The sequence below is a fragment of the Rhea pennata genome, chromosome 14 (genome assembly GCF_028389875.1).
Source record: "Rhea pennata isolate bPtePen1 chromosome 14, bPtePen1.pri, whole genome shotgun sequence".
NCBI lineage: Eukaryota > Metazoa > Chordata > Aves > Rheiformes > Rheidae > Rhea > Rhea pennata.
In genome coordinates, this window is record NC_084676.1 from 2,180,499 (window position 1) to 2,195,029 (window position 14,531).

Below are 14,531 nucleotides of genomic sequence, written 5' to 3' on the forward strand. Positions count from 1 at the left end.
GCTGCGCCTGGCGCCCGGAGCCGGGCAGAGCGGGCCGGGCCGCAGTGCCACGGGCGGGCAGCTCAGCCCGGCTCCCGGTGCCGCTCGCTCCGGCTCGGCTCGGGATCTGATAAGGAGCCGGAGCTCCACCTCCCCGTGGTGGCGGCGAGAGGCGGAGGCAGCGGGGGGGGGGGGGGGGGGGAAGGGGCAGTGCCTGCGCTGCGCTTCCCTTGCACATCCTCACACACACCGAGGGACGGAGGCGGGCACGGACGGAGCTGCCCACCGGGGCTGCCGCCAGCCCTGCGCGCCGCCGCTCCGCCGGAGGAGCCGCAGCCCCGGCCCGGGGGAGGGGGGCGGTTCCCGACGGGGATTTTTTTTTATCCTCCCTCTTTTTTATTTTTTATTTTTTTATTTGTTTTTATCTGTGGATAACGATCGAGAGGAGCCGGGGGGTGGGGGGAGCCCGGTCCCGGCGGGGAGGAGGCGATGCAGACGCCCGTGGATCGCCGCGCAAGGGGTCGGCACGGAGCGCAGCGCCGTCCGCATCCAAGTAAGAGCTGCGGCAGAGCCGGGAGCCTCCGCCCGGGGCCGGCGCGGTGCGGGCTGCCCCGGGCGTGAGCCAGCCGGTGTGCGGGAATGCGGGACCGGGCGGCAGCCGGAGCGGCGCTGGCGAGCCGCCCGCTGCGGGCCGGCCAGGCTGCCCGGGCGGCGGCGGCGGCGGCGAGGCACGGAGCTCCGCCGGGGCGAGCGGCGGGAGGGCGGGCGGCTGCCGGCGCAGCCCGCCGCGGCCCCGGCCGGAGCGCCGCGCCCGGCGCTGCCGCCACTTGTTGTGCGGCGGGGAGCGCGGCAGCGCGCAGCCTGCCCGGCCCGCGGCGCGCCGAGCGGGGCTGGGGGGCTCTGTGCGGGTGTGTGTGCGCGTGTGTGCGTGTGTCTCCCATCCAGGCTGGCTCTCTGTGCGTGCCTTTCTGTGCAGGGGTGTTTGTGCGTGCGCGGGCGTGTGTGTCTCCGTCGCGGGTGGTTCTGCGTGTGAGTGTGTTTCTGTGCAGGGGTGTTGGCACGCGTCTCCCCCCTCTCGCCCACCTCCCCGGTCGGTCGGGGTGGCTCTGGCTGCGTGCGAACTCGGGTGTGTAAGCGCTGCTCGGGGTGCGTTGGTGTGAGAGCGAGAGAAGTTGTGGGTGAGCAGCGGCGCGCTGAGAGCTCTGCAAATCCGTGCGAGCGAGGGAAGCGCTGTGTGCTGGGAGCGGGGTTTTGTGCGTTTGCCCGTACCAGAGAGGAGCGGGGGAGCGGCTACGTACTGCTGTAGGGGAGTGCGGTGCGTGCCAGTAGCGGGCTATGTGTGCGTGCCGGAGGAGCGATGTGAGTGTGTCTTTCAGGAGTGGTGTGCTTATTAGAGGAACGGACTCCCTCTGTGTGTGTACGTGTGTTACCGGAGCGGTGTGTTACACGGATGGTGTGTTACAGGAGCGGAGTGTGTGTGCGTCCCTTAGAAAATCTGTGTTTTCCTGAGTGTACGCGAAGCTGAATGTGAAGCCAGTGCCGGGAGAGCAGCTCCTGTGTACGATGCGTGTGTGCGTGCGTATGGCACGGAGGGAGGCAGCCAGCCCGGCGCGGGGCGCATCTCTCCGGCCATCCCAGCGCGGCTTTCCTCGCTCGCCGAGCGCAGCCGAGGTCTGTGCAGGAGCTCGGCGAACCGGGCGCTGGTGTTGGATATGGGGCTGGAGACAGACGCCCCGTTTAGCCCCCAAGCTGCCCGGGCTCCCGGCCAGCTGCCGGCGGCGGAGCGGGGCGCTGCGTGCCCGGAGCCGGCGCCGCCGGGGGGCCGCGAGCCCCGCCGCGCCGCTCCGACGGCCGCGGCCCGGGCGCCTCCGCCGCCCGCCCGCGAGGCTCGGCGCCCCCGGGCACGGAGCGGGGCCCGCCGGCCCCTGCTGCCAGCCGCTCTGCTCCCGCCGCGGGGGCGGGAGCGGAGATGCCACCGGGAGCCTGCGAGAGGTCCACCCTCCCCGGGCCCACCCGCCTCCCTGGGCTCCAGTCCTGGAGGCGAGGCGCTTCCGCTGCCGCCAGCTTCCTGCGGCCCTGCCGGGGTGTTTCAGGCCCGTGACATTTTCGCCTTCGGGAAGTCGAGAGGACTAATGCCAGGGAGGACAGGAGCCCCACACAATCAAGGAGGGGCTCTGGCAGGGCCCATGGGTGGAAGGATGGGGGCTGCTGCCCCGGGGAGGCTCTGACAGGTTTCTGCCTCGATGGCTGCTAGAGTTGGAAGGGATGTGGAGAAGATGAAAGGAGGAGGGAGGGCCCCTGGCTTTCTGCTCTTCTCTGTGGACCTTCGAAGAGATGGTCTGGGGTAAAACTGTTTACAAGTGAGTCATGTTCCTCATCGCAGGGTGCTCCAGTTTAGGGTGCTTGGGCCCAATCTGCATAAATACCGAGCAGCCGCAGTGGCAGTCAGAGCCTAAGGAAACCATATGTTAAGAATGGGATGTGCTATATAATGCTAGGGATTCGGCCCATCCACATCTTTATGTGAGTGAGACTGGACGTTAGTGGACGAGTTTTGGACAGTATCATCCTCAATCTCAGCCCTTTGCGAGGAGTGGAGCTAGTGGAGCCATGATTAGCATTTACTGTTTGCTCCAATATTGCTTTAGCTCTGAGCGTCACAGCAGAGCAGGGGGCGGGTGGGGGGGGATTAATACTTGTGTGCTCAGTGCAGGGTTTGGATAGACTTGCAAGCACAGCTTCGAGGCACGCAATCAGCTGTTGGGAGGAATAAGAGGGTGGACTTTGCCTGTTTCATGAGCAGTGCTGGCTTTTTGTGAAACGGGGCCAAGGCGACTGTGGGGAAACACAGGGAGCTAAGGGTTGTTCAAGCAGTTGTTTAAATTCTCAGCACCTTGTAACTTTTCCTTCATTAAGCGTTGTTTTTTTGGGGGAAAATGACTGAATTCTGTAGGATTTTACATGCCACTGTCCTCTGAGAGCTTCTCAGTCATGCATTAAGCAGCGTGACTAATGCCTCTCTCATGTGGTTCAGTCTCTCTCACACTCTCCCCATAGGGAGAATTGTGTGTGCAGAGAAATAGTTGTTTTGGGAGGGGTTTTTATTTGTAAGTGCTCTGTGTTCTGCCAGCAGGTCAGAAAAAGGTGCTTGGCACCACAGAAGAAAGTCTGTGATGATCCTTAGATCCCATGGGAAAACAGTCTAATGTGTTGGACTGGCCCAACGGAAGCCTCTGCCCCTCCGCAGATACACCTTTCCCTGGTGGTCGAGACTTCCATGTCCACCTTGTGCCTTGTTCAGGGCTCTCATGTCTGCGCTAAGTACCTTCTCACATCTTTAAGTACCAAGCAAGATTTGTTACCCTCGTGAGCCCAGGGCATTTCACGCCTACTCTATATCCCCCTTAGGCAGTCCCTTGTGGGGTGAAAATGCTGTGATGATCTCACTCAGGTTTCCAGCCCTTTCTTTTCCTCTAGCCTTTCCGCTTTGGAGCTTTCATTTGCCTGCAGAGGCAAGGCATGGATGAGACACGTTACTGCGTGGGTTCATGTGCCAGCCCCTTTTTCAAAGCAGAAAACATGGGTGCTAGTCTCCTTTGGGTAACTCCCTTCCTCCTTCCGGTGCCTGGATGGGACAGGCCTCCTTGCAAGCCCGGGTCCTTGAAGCCCAGTGTCACAGCTGAGTCAGGGCCATGTGATGGGCAGAGTATTGCCCTGCTTTGGGACTTTCACCTTTACCTGAGATCCTCTACCCTGTGCTCAGGCTTAGTCAGAGTGACGCTACGTCATCCGCAGTCATGGCCCAGCCTACTGCAAACAGGCTTGGGCAAACAGTCCTGCAGTGGGAGGTAGGTGTGGGCGCCTCTTCCAGTCAGGGCTGTAGAAACAGCTTTTCCCAGGAGTCCTCTTCCGGTGGACGGGGCTACCTGTGTTCTCCTTCTCCCTGTCAGTCTAGTGCTGCCGCACAGTCATTTCCAAAGGGAGTACAAAGCAATGGGGTGATGAAACCCAGTTCACGTGCACACGCGCACAGGGTCGTGAAGGCCTTCCTGCTGTGGACAGTTCAGGCAGAGCAAGCACGCACACATGCTGTGGGCAAACACATGCATGATCCATGTGGGAGCACTCTTCTTACCTGGGGTGTGCATACGCTCACACTTGGTGGCATCACACACACTGGCACACACAGTGGCAACACTGGCATGCACATGCTTCCCCAGTGCAGATGTGCACGCTGCTCAGTGTGTGTGGATGTGTGCTCCATACATGAATGTATACTCATATATAGTGGACATACTCTGCTCGTGCAGGCACAGATGTGCTTCTTGTAGCATGTACATATGTGGCACACATGCACATTGCTAGTACACATGCTTGCACAAGTACCCTGTCTCCTAGTAGAGACACACAGTTGTGCTCAGTGCAGGTGCACACAGCCTCATAGTGCCCACACAGACATAGGCACACATTCTCTTAGTGCAGACACATGTGCACACATATTCATTGCTGGCTTTAGCCTGTATTGTTGCAGAGATGCAGTATGTTTATGCTTTGCTTCCTACCACCTCCATTCCTGGCCCTGTGGAGGGGTGAAGGAAGACTTGTTTTCCTCTTCCTTTCCATCTGGCGAAAGGAAAGTCTCAGAGGTATCTGTGCAGCGAATGCTTTCCCCCTACCCTGGTCTGAACAGTTGTGTTGGCCTGTGTGTGTCTGCCTGGGCAGCGATGGTAACACCACTCGCCTTCCGCCATCTGTGCACTTTCCCTCAGCAGAGCTGGCTGCACAATAAGGGAGCAGCTCCAGAGGCACCGGACAGAGTGGAGCCGGGCTTTGGGGCCATAGTTGTGCCTCCAGGAGCAGAGATGTGTTCTCACTTGTAAGGGAGGGAAAGCTCTCTTCATGTCAGCAAAGAGAACTGGGTGGCAGTCATCCATTAGGGAACAGAGAAGTGGATGGCCTAGGAGCTGCTGGCTTGGTGGCAGTACCAGGGTGGACAGTGCAAGGTGTTCCATTTGTTGAGGAGAGCTTTGGTGCCAAAGTGACCAGGAGTTAGGGACTTGCTATGTGGCACTGCAGAGCAGAGGTGGTAGAGGACAGCTTGCCTGTCCCATGGAGGCTCCCAAGGTGAGTGAAGAGTATGGGGAGAGGGAGCAATGGAGAGAGCCAGCAGGTCCATGGTGGATGATGGGGGCTGTGCTTGTGGTACTGATTTTTAGGGCATATGTGAATCCACTGGGCTCTCTGGGAGCCCTTCATGGCCCACAGTGGTGCCCAGCTGAAGCTGTGTGGTTGTGCCTAGAAGAAGACATGTTCCCAGAATGGACTGAGGAGGACAGGAAAGCTGATGGCTGGGCACAGCACCAGGGCAAGGGGCTTGGTACAGAAGTGGAGAGTCTCTGCAGGGCTGGTGGTGTGCCCAGCACTGCCTCTGCAATGTGCGCATACTGGAAGGAGGTATCCAGTGGCTGTGTGCCTGCAGTGCAGCGTGTGCAGTGCGTGTCTCTGCAATGCAGGGGGGCAGTATTTCTGTCACTGTCTCTGCAGCGTGTAGGGTGGGCATCAGCATTGGACACACAGTGTGGGGCTGTCTCTGCAAGGCAGCATGGGCGTCTGCTGGGTGCGCAGTGACCCAGTCTGAAGTGGGAAGGAGTGGGAAGGAACAGTGTGTCTGCAGTGAGTGCAAGGAACATAATATCTGCTGGTGCAGGGTGTGGGGTTGCCTAGTGACTGGGTAGCGGAGGGGAGATGGTGTGCCTATCATTGCAGTGTGCAGGGGCTGTGCAGTGCTTCTGCTCCGCAGGGAGCCACAGCCTTTTTTGCAGTGTGGGGTGTATGTCTGCAGTGCCTGTGACCGTAACGCAGGCAGTGACTGTGTGCCCCTCTAGCACAGGGGTGAAGAGTGCCCCTCTTTTTGTAAGGAGTCTGGATGGGTGGCAGTGCCCCTACATGCAGTGCACGGTGGTTGATGCATGGTGCTCCTGCATTCCTGCCACGCAGGATGGGTGGCACCCTCCTATCACTGCAGTGCAAAACTGGCAGTGCCGCTGTGGTTGTCAGGGCAGGGAAGGTTCGGCTGCTATGTCCCTGCACTGCTGAACGGGTGGTATCCCTGCAGTGTAGGCAGTACCCTGGCTCCCTGCAGTGCTGGATGGCAGTGCCTCCCTGTAGTGCAGATAGACCCCTATGTCCCTTCAGTGCTTCTGTTTCTGCCGCGCAGGCAGATGAGTGCAGTGTCTGCGTGTCCCTGCAGTGGATGGCAGGCAGTGCCCCTGCAGTGCATGGCGCACAATGCCCCTGTGTTTCTGTGGTGAGAAGCTGTCTCTAAGCCTGGCTGGCTCACACCGGGTTGCTGGCAGAAGGCTGTGTGTAGTCCACCCTGTTTGTGTGCCTCGCTGGGTCTAATTACAGTTTGTGTGATGATGAAGAGGGTGGTCAGTACTAGGACTTGCTTCTTGCAAGTGACAGGAAGCCAGGGCTGGGGCTTCAATGACTGAGTTGCCCACTCAAGCAGGATGTTGCAGGAACTTTGCAAGCAGGGACCAGTCCTCCTGGGCATTTTCTTGCTGGAGGTTGCCAGGAGACAATGGCTGGGGCTAGATCTGCTAGAAAAATCTCTGAAGCCCCTGCCCTTCAGGGAGCTGCTTTGGGACCATGTCCAATCCTGCTAGACACAGCATGTGCACCCAAAAAGATATGCCACAGCAGTGCGAAGGTGGGCTGGGGTGGAGCAGACCCGGGGCCTGGGGCTCATACTCCCTAACCTCCGGTGTCTGTGTCTCCTTCCAGCTCCCCTGCAGTGCAGGATGAAACCACTAGCATCCTGCCTGAGCCTGTGGCTCGTCTTCCAGCTCCCTGCCCTGGTCTCTGGGACACGTGTGGTCTACAAAGTGCAGGAGGAACAACCACCCAACACGCTAATAGGAAGCCTGGCCTCTGACTATGGCTTCCCAGACATGGGACACCTCTACAAGCTGGAAGTGGGGGCCCCCTATCTACGCGTGGATGGCAAGACTGGGGACATCTACACCACAGAAACCTCCATTGACCGGGAGAGCTTGCGTGAGTGCCAGCACCTCCTACCCGGAGAACCCTGCTTCCTGGAGTTTGAAGTGTCCATCACTGATCTGATGATGAACAGCAGCCCACGCCTCCTTGAGGGGCAGATAGAGGTGCTTGATATCAATGACAACACCCCCAACTTTGCCTCACCTGTTATTCCCCTGTCCATCCATGAGAATACCAACATTGGGGCACTCTTCTCCATCCCCCTGGCTATGGACCGGGACTCGGGTCCCAACGGCGTCGCCTCCTATGAGCTGATGGCTGGCCCCGAGGCACAGGAGCTCTTTGGGCTGCAGGTGGCTGAGGATCAGGATGAGAAGCAGCCACAGCTGATTGTCATGGGAAACCTGGACCGGGAGCAGTGGGACTCCTACGACCTGACCATCAAAGTGCAGGATGGAGGCAACCCTCCAAGGGCAAGCAGTGCCCTGCTACGTATCACCATCCTGGACATGAATGACAACGCACCCAAGTTTGAGAAGGCCCTGTATGAGGCAGAACTCTCTGAAAACAGTCCCATGGGGCACTCTGTCCTCCAGGTGAGTGCAGGCAGGAGTGGAGACTTTCTTCTCCTCCCCTGCTCACCTCCAGCCTGGCTTTGGCAGGAACAACCCAGGGAGCATTTATACAGCCACTAGCTGCCATAGTGCCTTGAGGAAGGAAAGACCCTAGAGGGGTTGCTAGCTGCAAGAACCCATCCTATTATTCCAGAGTCAGTGGGGGTGTCATCTCTGGGAGGTCACATCTCCTAAAATGAGGCTGTGAAGCATGTGAGGGAAGTTGTAGCCAGGGCAGGGGCTGCAGGCCATATCTAAGAAGCAGCAGCAGGGTTTATGGATATTTAGGAGCAAGGCTTCAGGTCTCAGGAGAAGGCTGGGACCCAAGAGCCACAGGGAGCTTGGCTTCCTGCCAGGCTGCTTTAAATACTGCCTGAGGCAAGACATGGACCCTTTCATAAGTTACATTCCCATGGCTGTTTCATGGAAACTTGGGCGTGCTCAGGAGATGGGGAACAGACAGCTTCCCTGATGTCTGCCTAGGGCACTGCCCATGGCTCTGGGGGTGTCCTGCTGTGCCCAAGGCTCTGCTGTGGCTGGGACTCTGCCCTATCACAGGCAGCAGCGAGAACTGTCTGAGGAAGCCCAAGGAGGTGGATCTCCATGGATTTGGCTTGGAGGGGGCATTGAGATGATAGTAGTAGACATCTGTTTATCTGCAACTGCCATCTTAATAAGCAGAGCGCGGCCAGCTCTCATCTGCTTGCTAATTCTGATGTGAATTTTAAGAATTCATTTTTCACTGTTAAGAGAATGGAAGTTGGAAGCAGATAAGGGAGCTGCACGGCCAGGAGGAGAATGGGCTGAGACACCACTGCTACCATTGCTCAGCTTTTATCTTTCAGGGGGAAAATGACTTCCGCCTTTTTTGTGAGTGGAGGTAAAAGGTGGAATTTACATTTAACAACTTTCGTTCTCCATCCAAATCTGCTGAGCAAGATAACGGCAGAGCAGCAAATGGTGCAGAGAAGAGGCTGCTTGGAGAGCCGATTAGGGAGGCAAAAGTTAGACAAACCTCATCTTTAGAAAGCAAATAATAGGCGTAGAAGCAGGTTTACGTGAACACAGAGCTCCTGACAGCAGAGCAGAGAAGGCTGGTGCCATGTAGAGTGTAGGCAGCCCCAGCCCCTCTTGGGCTGCACCCCTTAAAGCTGGGTTGGAGCTCCTGCAGCTTCGCATGCCCTAGCCTTGCTTGGCCCGACCTAATGTCCTGGCCACCTCTACTGTCAGGTCACAGGACAGGCAGCTGCTGCCTGTGCTATGCGGGGCAGGCCATGGCTCATCTGCACAGAGGCACAGCCAGCTCCTCTGGGGCTGGCCAACCATTCAAGCTCTCCTTCCACTCTGGTGCTGTGCTTGGGTTGAATGGCGAGGGTAAGTGTGGCACAGTGCTGCTAGTAGTGGGAAGAGAGGTCTTAGTGGTGTGAGAGTGAGGTGGGCCTGCAGCCTTGTAGTCCTCCCCTGCTGCTGCTGGGCTGTGGCGCTGGCTCCTGGAGGATTCCCTGCATGCCAGAGCTGGCTGGGAGGGGAGCACTGCCTCACCCGCCCAGCCGGTTTCACAGGAAGAGCAAGGAAAAGCCTCTCTGCCAGAGGGCTGCTCCCAGCTGTCTTTTCAGTCTCAGGCTCTTTGCCCCATAGGCCTTGGCCCTAGAAGAGGAAATCCTGATTTTTCCCCCCAGCCTGCCTCAAAGGAGGCCTCTGAGGGCAGCGCAGCAGCTGGTAGAAGGGCTCATGCAGCTTATCCTCCCACTCATGATTTCTCCTTCCACCCCTCAGGTGAAAGCCAACGACTCAGACCAGGGTGCCAATGCCGAAATTGACTATTCCTTCCACCAGGCCTCGGACATGGTGCGCCGTCTGCTGCGCCTTGACCGCACCACAGGGCTCATCACTGTGCAGGGGCCCATTGACCGGGAGGATGTCAGCGTCCTCAAGTTCTCTGTCCTGGCCAAGGATAAGGGGGCCAACCCCAAGAGCGCCCGCACCCAGGTGGTGGTCACCATCAAAGACATGAATGACAATGCTCCCTCCATAGAGATCCGAGGCATTGGGCTTGTCACCCACCAGGATGGCATGGCAAATATCTCAGAGGATGTGCCAGTAGAGACAGCTGTGGCTCTGGTGCAGGTATCTGACCGAGATGAAGGTGAAAATGCTGTTGTTACCTGTGTGGTAGCTGGTGATGTCCCATTCCAGCTGCGGCAGGCCAGTGAAACAGGAAGTGACAGCAAGAAGAAATACTTCTTGCAGACCACCACACCACTGGACTATGAGTCAGTGAAGGAATACACAATTGAGATTGTTGCAGTGGACTCGGGGAACCCACCCCTCTCCAGCACCAACTCGCTTAAGGTGCAGGTGGTGGATGTGAATGATAATGCACCTGTCTTCAGCCAGAGCTTCACTGAGGTGGCCTTCCCTGAGAACAATGAACCTGATGACCTGGTGATGGAGGTGAGCGCCAGTGATGCTGACAGTGGCTCCAATGCCGAGCTGGTTTACTCCCTAGTGATGGACCCCTCCTCCAAGGGCTCTTTCACCATTGACCCCGACTCCGGGGAGATCCGAGTGAAGGCAATGCTGGACCGAGAACAGCGGGAGCGCTACGAATTCTTGGTGGTGGCAGCAGACAAGGGCAGCCCCAGCCTCAAGGGCACAGCGTCTGTGGCCATCAACGTCATGGACAGGAATGACAATGACCCCAAGTTCATGCTGAGCGGCTACAACTTCTCAGTGATGGAGAACATGCCGCCCCTCAGCCCCGTGGGCATGGTGACGGTGATCGATGCTGACAAAGGAGAAAATGCCCGCATCCAGCTGTCAGTGGAGCAAGACAATGGGGATTTTGTGATTCAGAATGGCACTGGCACCATCTTATCCAGCATTTCCTTTGACCGGGAACAGCAGAGTACGTACACATTCCGACTCAAGGCTGTGGATGGTGGGGACCCTCCTAGGTCTGCCTATGTGGGTGTGACCATCAATGTGTTAGATGAGAACGATAATGCCCCCTTCATCACTTCACCTTCCAATGCCACCTACAAACACATCCTGCCCCACACCAGTCCTGGTCAGCAAGTGAGCAAGGTCAAGGCAGAGGACATTGACTCTGGTGTCAATGCGGAGCTGACCTACAGTATCACAGGAGGCAACCCCTTTGAGCTCTTCCAGATCTCCCCACACAGTGGAGACATCACCCTGGAGAAGGAGATCTTGCGCAAGCACCACGGCCTGCACCGCTTGGTGGTGCGTGTCAATGACAAGGGCAAGCCCTCACGGCATGGCACAGCACTGGTGCACTTCTACGTCAATGAAACACTGGCCAACCGCACCCTGCTTGACACGCTGGTGGGACACAGCTTGGACACACCTCTTGACATAGACATTGCTGGTGACCCTGAATACGAGCGCAGCAAGCAACGAAGCAACATTCTCTTTGGAGTCATTGCTGGCATCGTGGCTGTCACCCTGGTCATTGTGCTGGTTGTCCTGGTGCGCTACTGTCGGCAGCGGGAGGCCAAGAGTGGCTACCAGGCAGGCAAGAAGGAGACCAAGGACCTGTATGCACCTAAGCAGGCCAGTAAGAGTGGTAAGAGCAAGAATAAAGTGAAGAAGAGCAAGTCCCCAAAGCCACCCAAGCCCACAGAGGATGAGGAGGAGACAGGGCTGCAGAAATCACTCAAGTTCAACCTCATGAATGATTCTGTCAGCGACAGCCCCCGCATCCACCTCCCTCTCAACTACCCACCAGGGAGCCCAGACCTGGGGCGTCACTACCGCTCCAATTCACCTCTACCCTCCATCCAGCTGCAGCCTCAGTCACCCTCTGCTTCCAAGAAGCACCAGGTGGTGCAGGACCTGCCAGCCACCAACACCTTTGTTGGCACCGGGGATAACAACTCAACAGGCTCCGAGCAGTACTCGGACTACAGCTACCGCACCAATCCCCAGAAATACACCAACAAGCAGGTAGGAGAGCTCATCCTGAGGCCGGCAGTGGCCCCCCCTCTGCACCGGGGAGCCATCTGGACAGAGGTGTGGGAGTGAGCACGGACTGGCCTGAGCTCTGCATGCATGACCTGGGGGGCTGGCGAAGGACTACCACAAAGTCTAGCCACAGAGCCTAATCATGGGACAAGGAGGGGAAGGGGGGGTGGCAAAAACTATTGGACGCTTGTCAGAGTGCCTGGGGCTGGGTCCTGTTGGCGCTGTCTGGATTACAGTGATGTGAAGGGCCCTGCATGTACGAGCCCCAGGGAAGAAATTCGACCCTCCTGGGTTCCTGTTGGGGGACCAGCTTTGAGAGCACCGAGAAGCACAGTGCCCACCCCCCTCCACCACTCAGCAAGTGCCTCAGGCTGATTCATGGGGAGGAGAAACTGGTCCTGCTCCCTGCTAAAGCTCCAAGCAACCAGTTTCAAGCCCAATCTAGGGCTGGAGAGCGCAGAAGGTGACGATAACATTGCTTTGCCAGCCTGGCTCTCTTTGGTGTGGCCGAGCCTTCTACAATTCCTGTGCAAAGCAGCCTGAAAGGGAATTTTGCACCCACTGTGGCTGCCTGGGCAGGTGGGGCTGGGTGGGGGAGCAAAGCTCTGCCTTTTTCCCAGGCTCAAGTTCTGGCTTCCCTGAGGCTTGGGCCCTTTGCCATAGCAGAAGCGGTGAAAACCAGGCTTCCTTTAGTGCGAGCATCAGGCCTGGAGCTACGGCTCTGCGGGAGCTGTGCTGCAGTCTTTGCTGAGGCCGCTGCAGAGGAGAGCGATCCAAGCTGTCAGTGCTTTCTCTATGCAGTGCTTTCCCCTGGCGGCACGGGACCAGCAAAATTGAGGGTCGCTGCTGTCTGCCGGGGCTGGGGCTGGGTCAGTGTTGTGTGGGGGTGGGAAGGGAGATCATCCGAGGTGTGGGGCATTGGGGTCTCTGCTGTGTGCTGTGGCCGGGTCACTGCTCTTTGTCTAGCTGGATTTCTGCTGTGTGCGGGGCAGGGCAGAGGTAGCCTTGGCTGCATACTGGGAGGGGCTGCTCGCTGGTGTGCACCGGAGCTTGGAGCTGTCTCAGGAGACTGTGGAGTGACTAGAAGGGTATGGAGCTTGCAAAACTCTCTTTTCTTGTGCTGTCTGGTCAGTTCAGCTTGCACCACGTTTCTGCTTTGGCATCTGTCGAGTCTATCCTTAACTAGCTGGGGAAGGAGAGGAGGAATGAGTGCCTGTGTTTTTACCTATTTCTTGTGGCCCGTGGATGAGGACCACCTGCTCCCCCACTGTACTGTATCCTCTGTGCCCCTGTGGAGACCACTGCTCCACTCTTTGTACCCTGGTGAGCGGCAGGCTGGGCTCCTGCCGTGGGGCTGAGCTCTGCTGCCCTGTTGGATTTAACTTCAATAAAGTTTTCTATTTTTGAACGGTTGTGCCTTATTTTCCATTTTGCACCTAGGTTGCTCTTGCTGCCTGCAGTTTCCCAGGTGTGTCTTCCATGCCCCAAGCTGCCATAGCCCCTAGGTCCTGCAGTGCCAGAACTGGTGCTTCTGTGGACCAGCCATCACAAACCCTTTACCGTGCCCCAGCAGGGCCACTCCAGATGTCTTGCAATACTAACTCTCCCTTGACATCTCCCATCTCTAGTTACTGGCTGGTTCTCTAAGGAGAAAGCTTCCTCCAGGACGCGGTTCACAACACCCTCATGTACATATACATGCATGTGGACATGTGTAGACATGAAGTGAAACAGTCCAAGTCATGGACCAAGCAACCCAGCTATCTCCAACTCCAGTATCCCCCTGCAGTGACTTCTCCTGGTTCTTCCGTGCGCCCTTTGGAGAACTCCTGTCTTCCAAGGCCAGTGTATGGAGAAGCAGAGCCCTGGCCCATGGTGCCTGGCTAGCATGATCCAGATCCTAATGATGAGGGCCAAAATGCTGAGATGCTTTGCTCTCACCAGCTGCAATGCTGGAATCAGGACACTGTTGCAGATAGAGTTTCAGTGCATCAGCAATGATGTGGGAAGCACCTGACGCAAGACGCTTGCCTACTCCCCTCCCCCCCCCCCCCCAGCCCTGGGATGCAACAGGCACCCTTGCAGTGAAGAAGTCTTCCCAGGAAGGTTTCCTGGCAGCATCAGGGCTGCAGGAGGGCATTGGAAGCAAAGTGGCCATACTCCCCAGTGAGAGCGTCTGCTTTCAGATAGGTATTCTGCCACTCCCTGCGGGCAGGTCGGGAGTGACACCACTGCTGCGGGGCTTCCACAGGCTCCTGTCTCCGAAGGGGTTGGCAAGAATTTTGGTAGGCAGATTCAGCATAGGACTCCATTCCCAGTCCCTGATTAGCCTGGATGGGGCTGTTCTACACCACCCTTCCCTCCAGCATGGGGCAGATCTCAGGCCTCCCCTTCCCAGATGCCCCCTCCTCCTCCCCAGAATTCTTGTTTCAGAGCAGAAATCCTAGTACCAGTCGCACCAGATTCACCTCTTTCCCAAGGGCTCCAACTGACTGCACAAGACTTCTGGAGAAGAAGAGATCTGGTACTTGGAGACATTAGATCATCTGGGGAAACCAGCGATTCTGGCTTTGGTGGTTTCAGCCCTGTGCCAGCATTGGCTCTCACAGCTTTCTAGTTTGTTTTGCTAACAGCATAAGTTTTTATCATGAACTGTCCAGGAAGTGTCGGGGCCTCCTAGGCAGGCTGGGTTGGGGCCTGTGGGGAGAAATGATGTCTACAAAAGAGAAAAGGAGACACCAGAAACCACCTAAATAACTAGTTCCTGCAGGGCTAGGCTGGGCAGCCTGGGGGCATGGCTCAGTCTTACTGTCTGCTTCCCTTTGGGAACTCTCTGAAAGAAATTTCCTTTCCTTCCTTGTCCTCGGCAACTCTTTGATGAATCTGGAGTGAGAACATAACCTCTCAGACACTGGAGTGGGGAGTGTCTCCCTCCTTTCTGCCTTT

At 57.4% G+C, this 14,531-nt stretch overlaps 1 protein-coding gene across 2 annotated transcripts in view; it reads left to right on the top strand.

Annotated features, from left to right (window-relative positions):
- Window positions 1-224: 224 nt before the first annotated feature.
- Window positions 225-14,531, top strand: part of PCDH1 (protocadherin 1) — a 56,686-nt gene continuing 42,379 nt past the window's right edge. For both annotated transcript variants that reach the window (XM_062587519.1, XM_062587520.1), the window contains exons 1-3: window positions 225-532; window positions 6,766-7,580; window positions 9,375-11,567. In XM_062587519.1, the coding sequence (XP_062443503.1) occupies window positions 469-532; window positions 6,766-7,580; window positions 9,375-11,567 (3,072 nt within the window). In that variant the 5' untranslated portion in view covers window positions 225-468. The remainder of the gene's footprint in view (window positions 533-6,765; window positions 7,581-9,374; window positions 11,568-14,531) is intronic.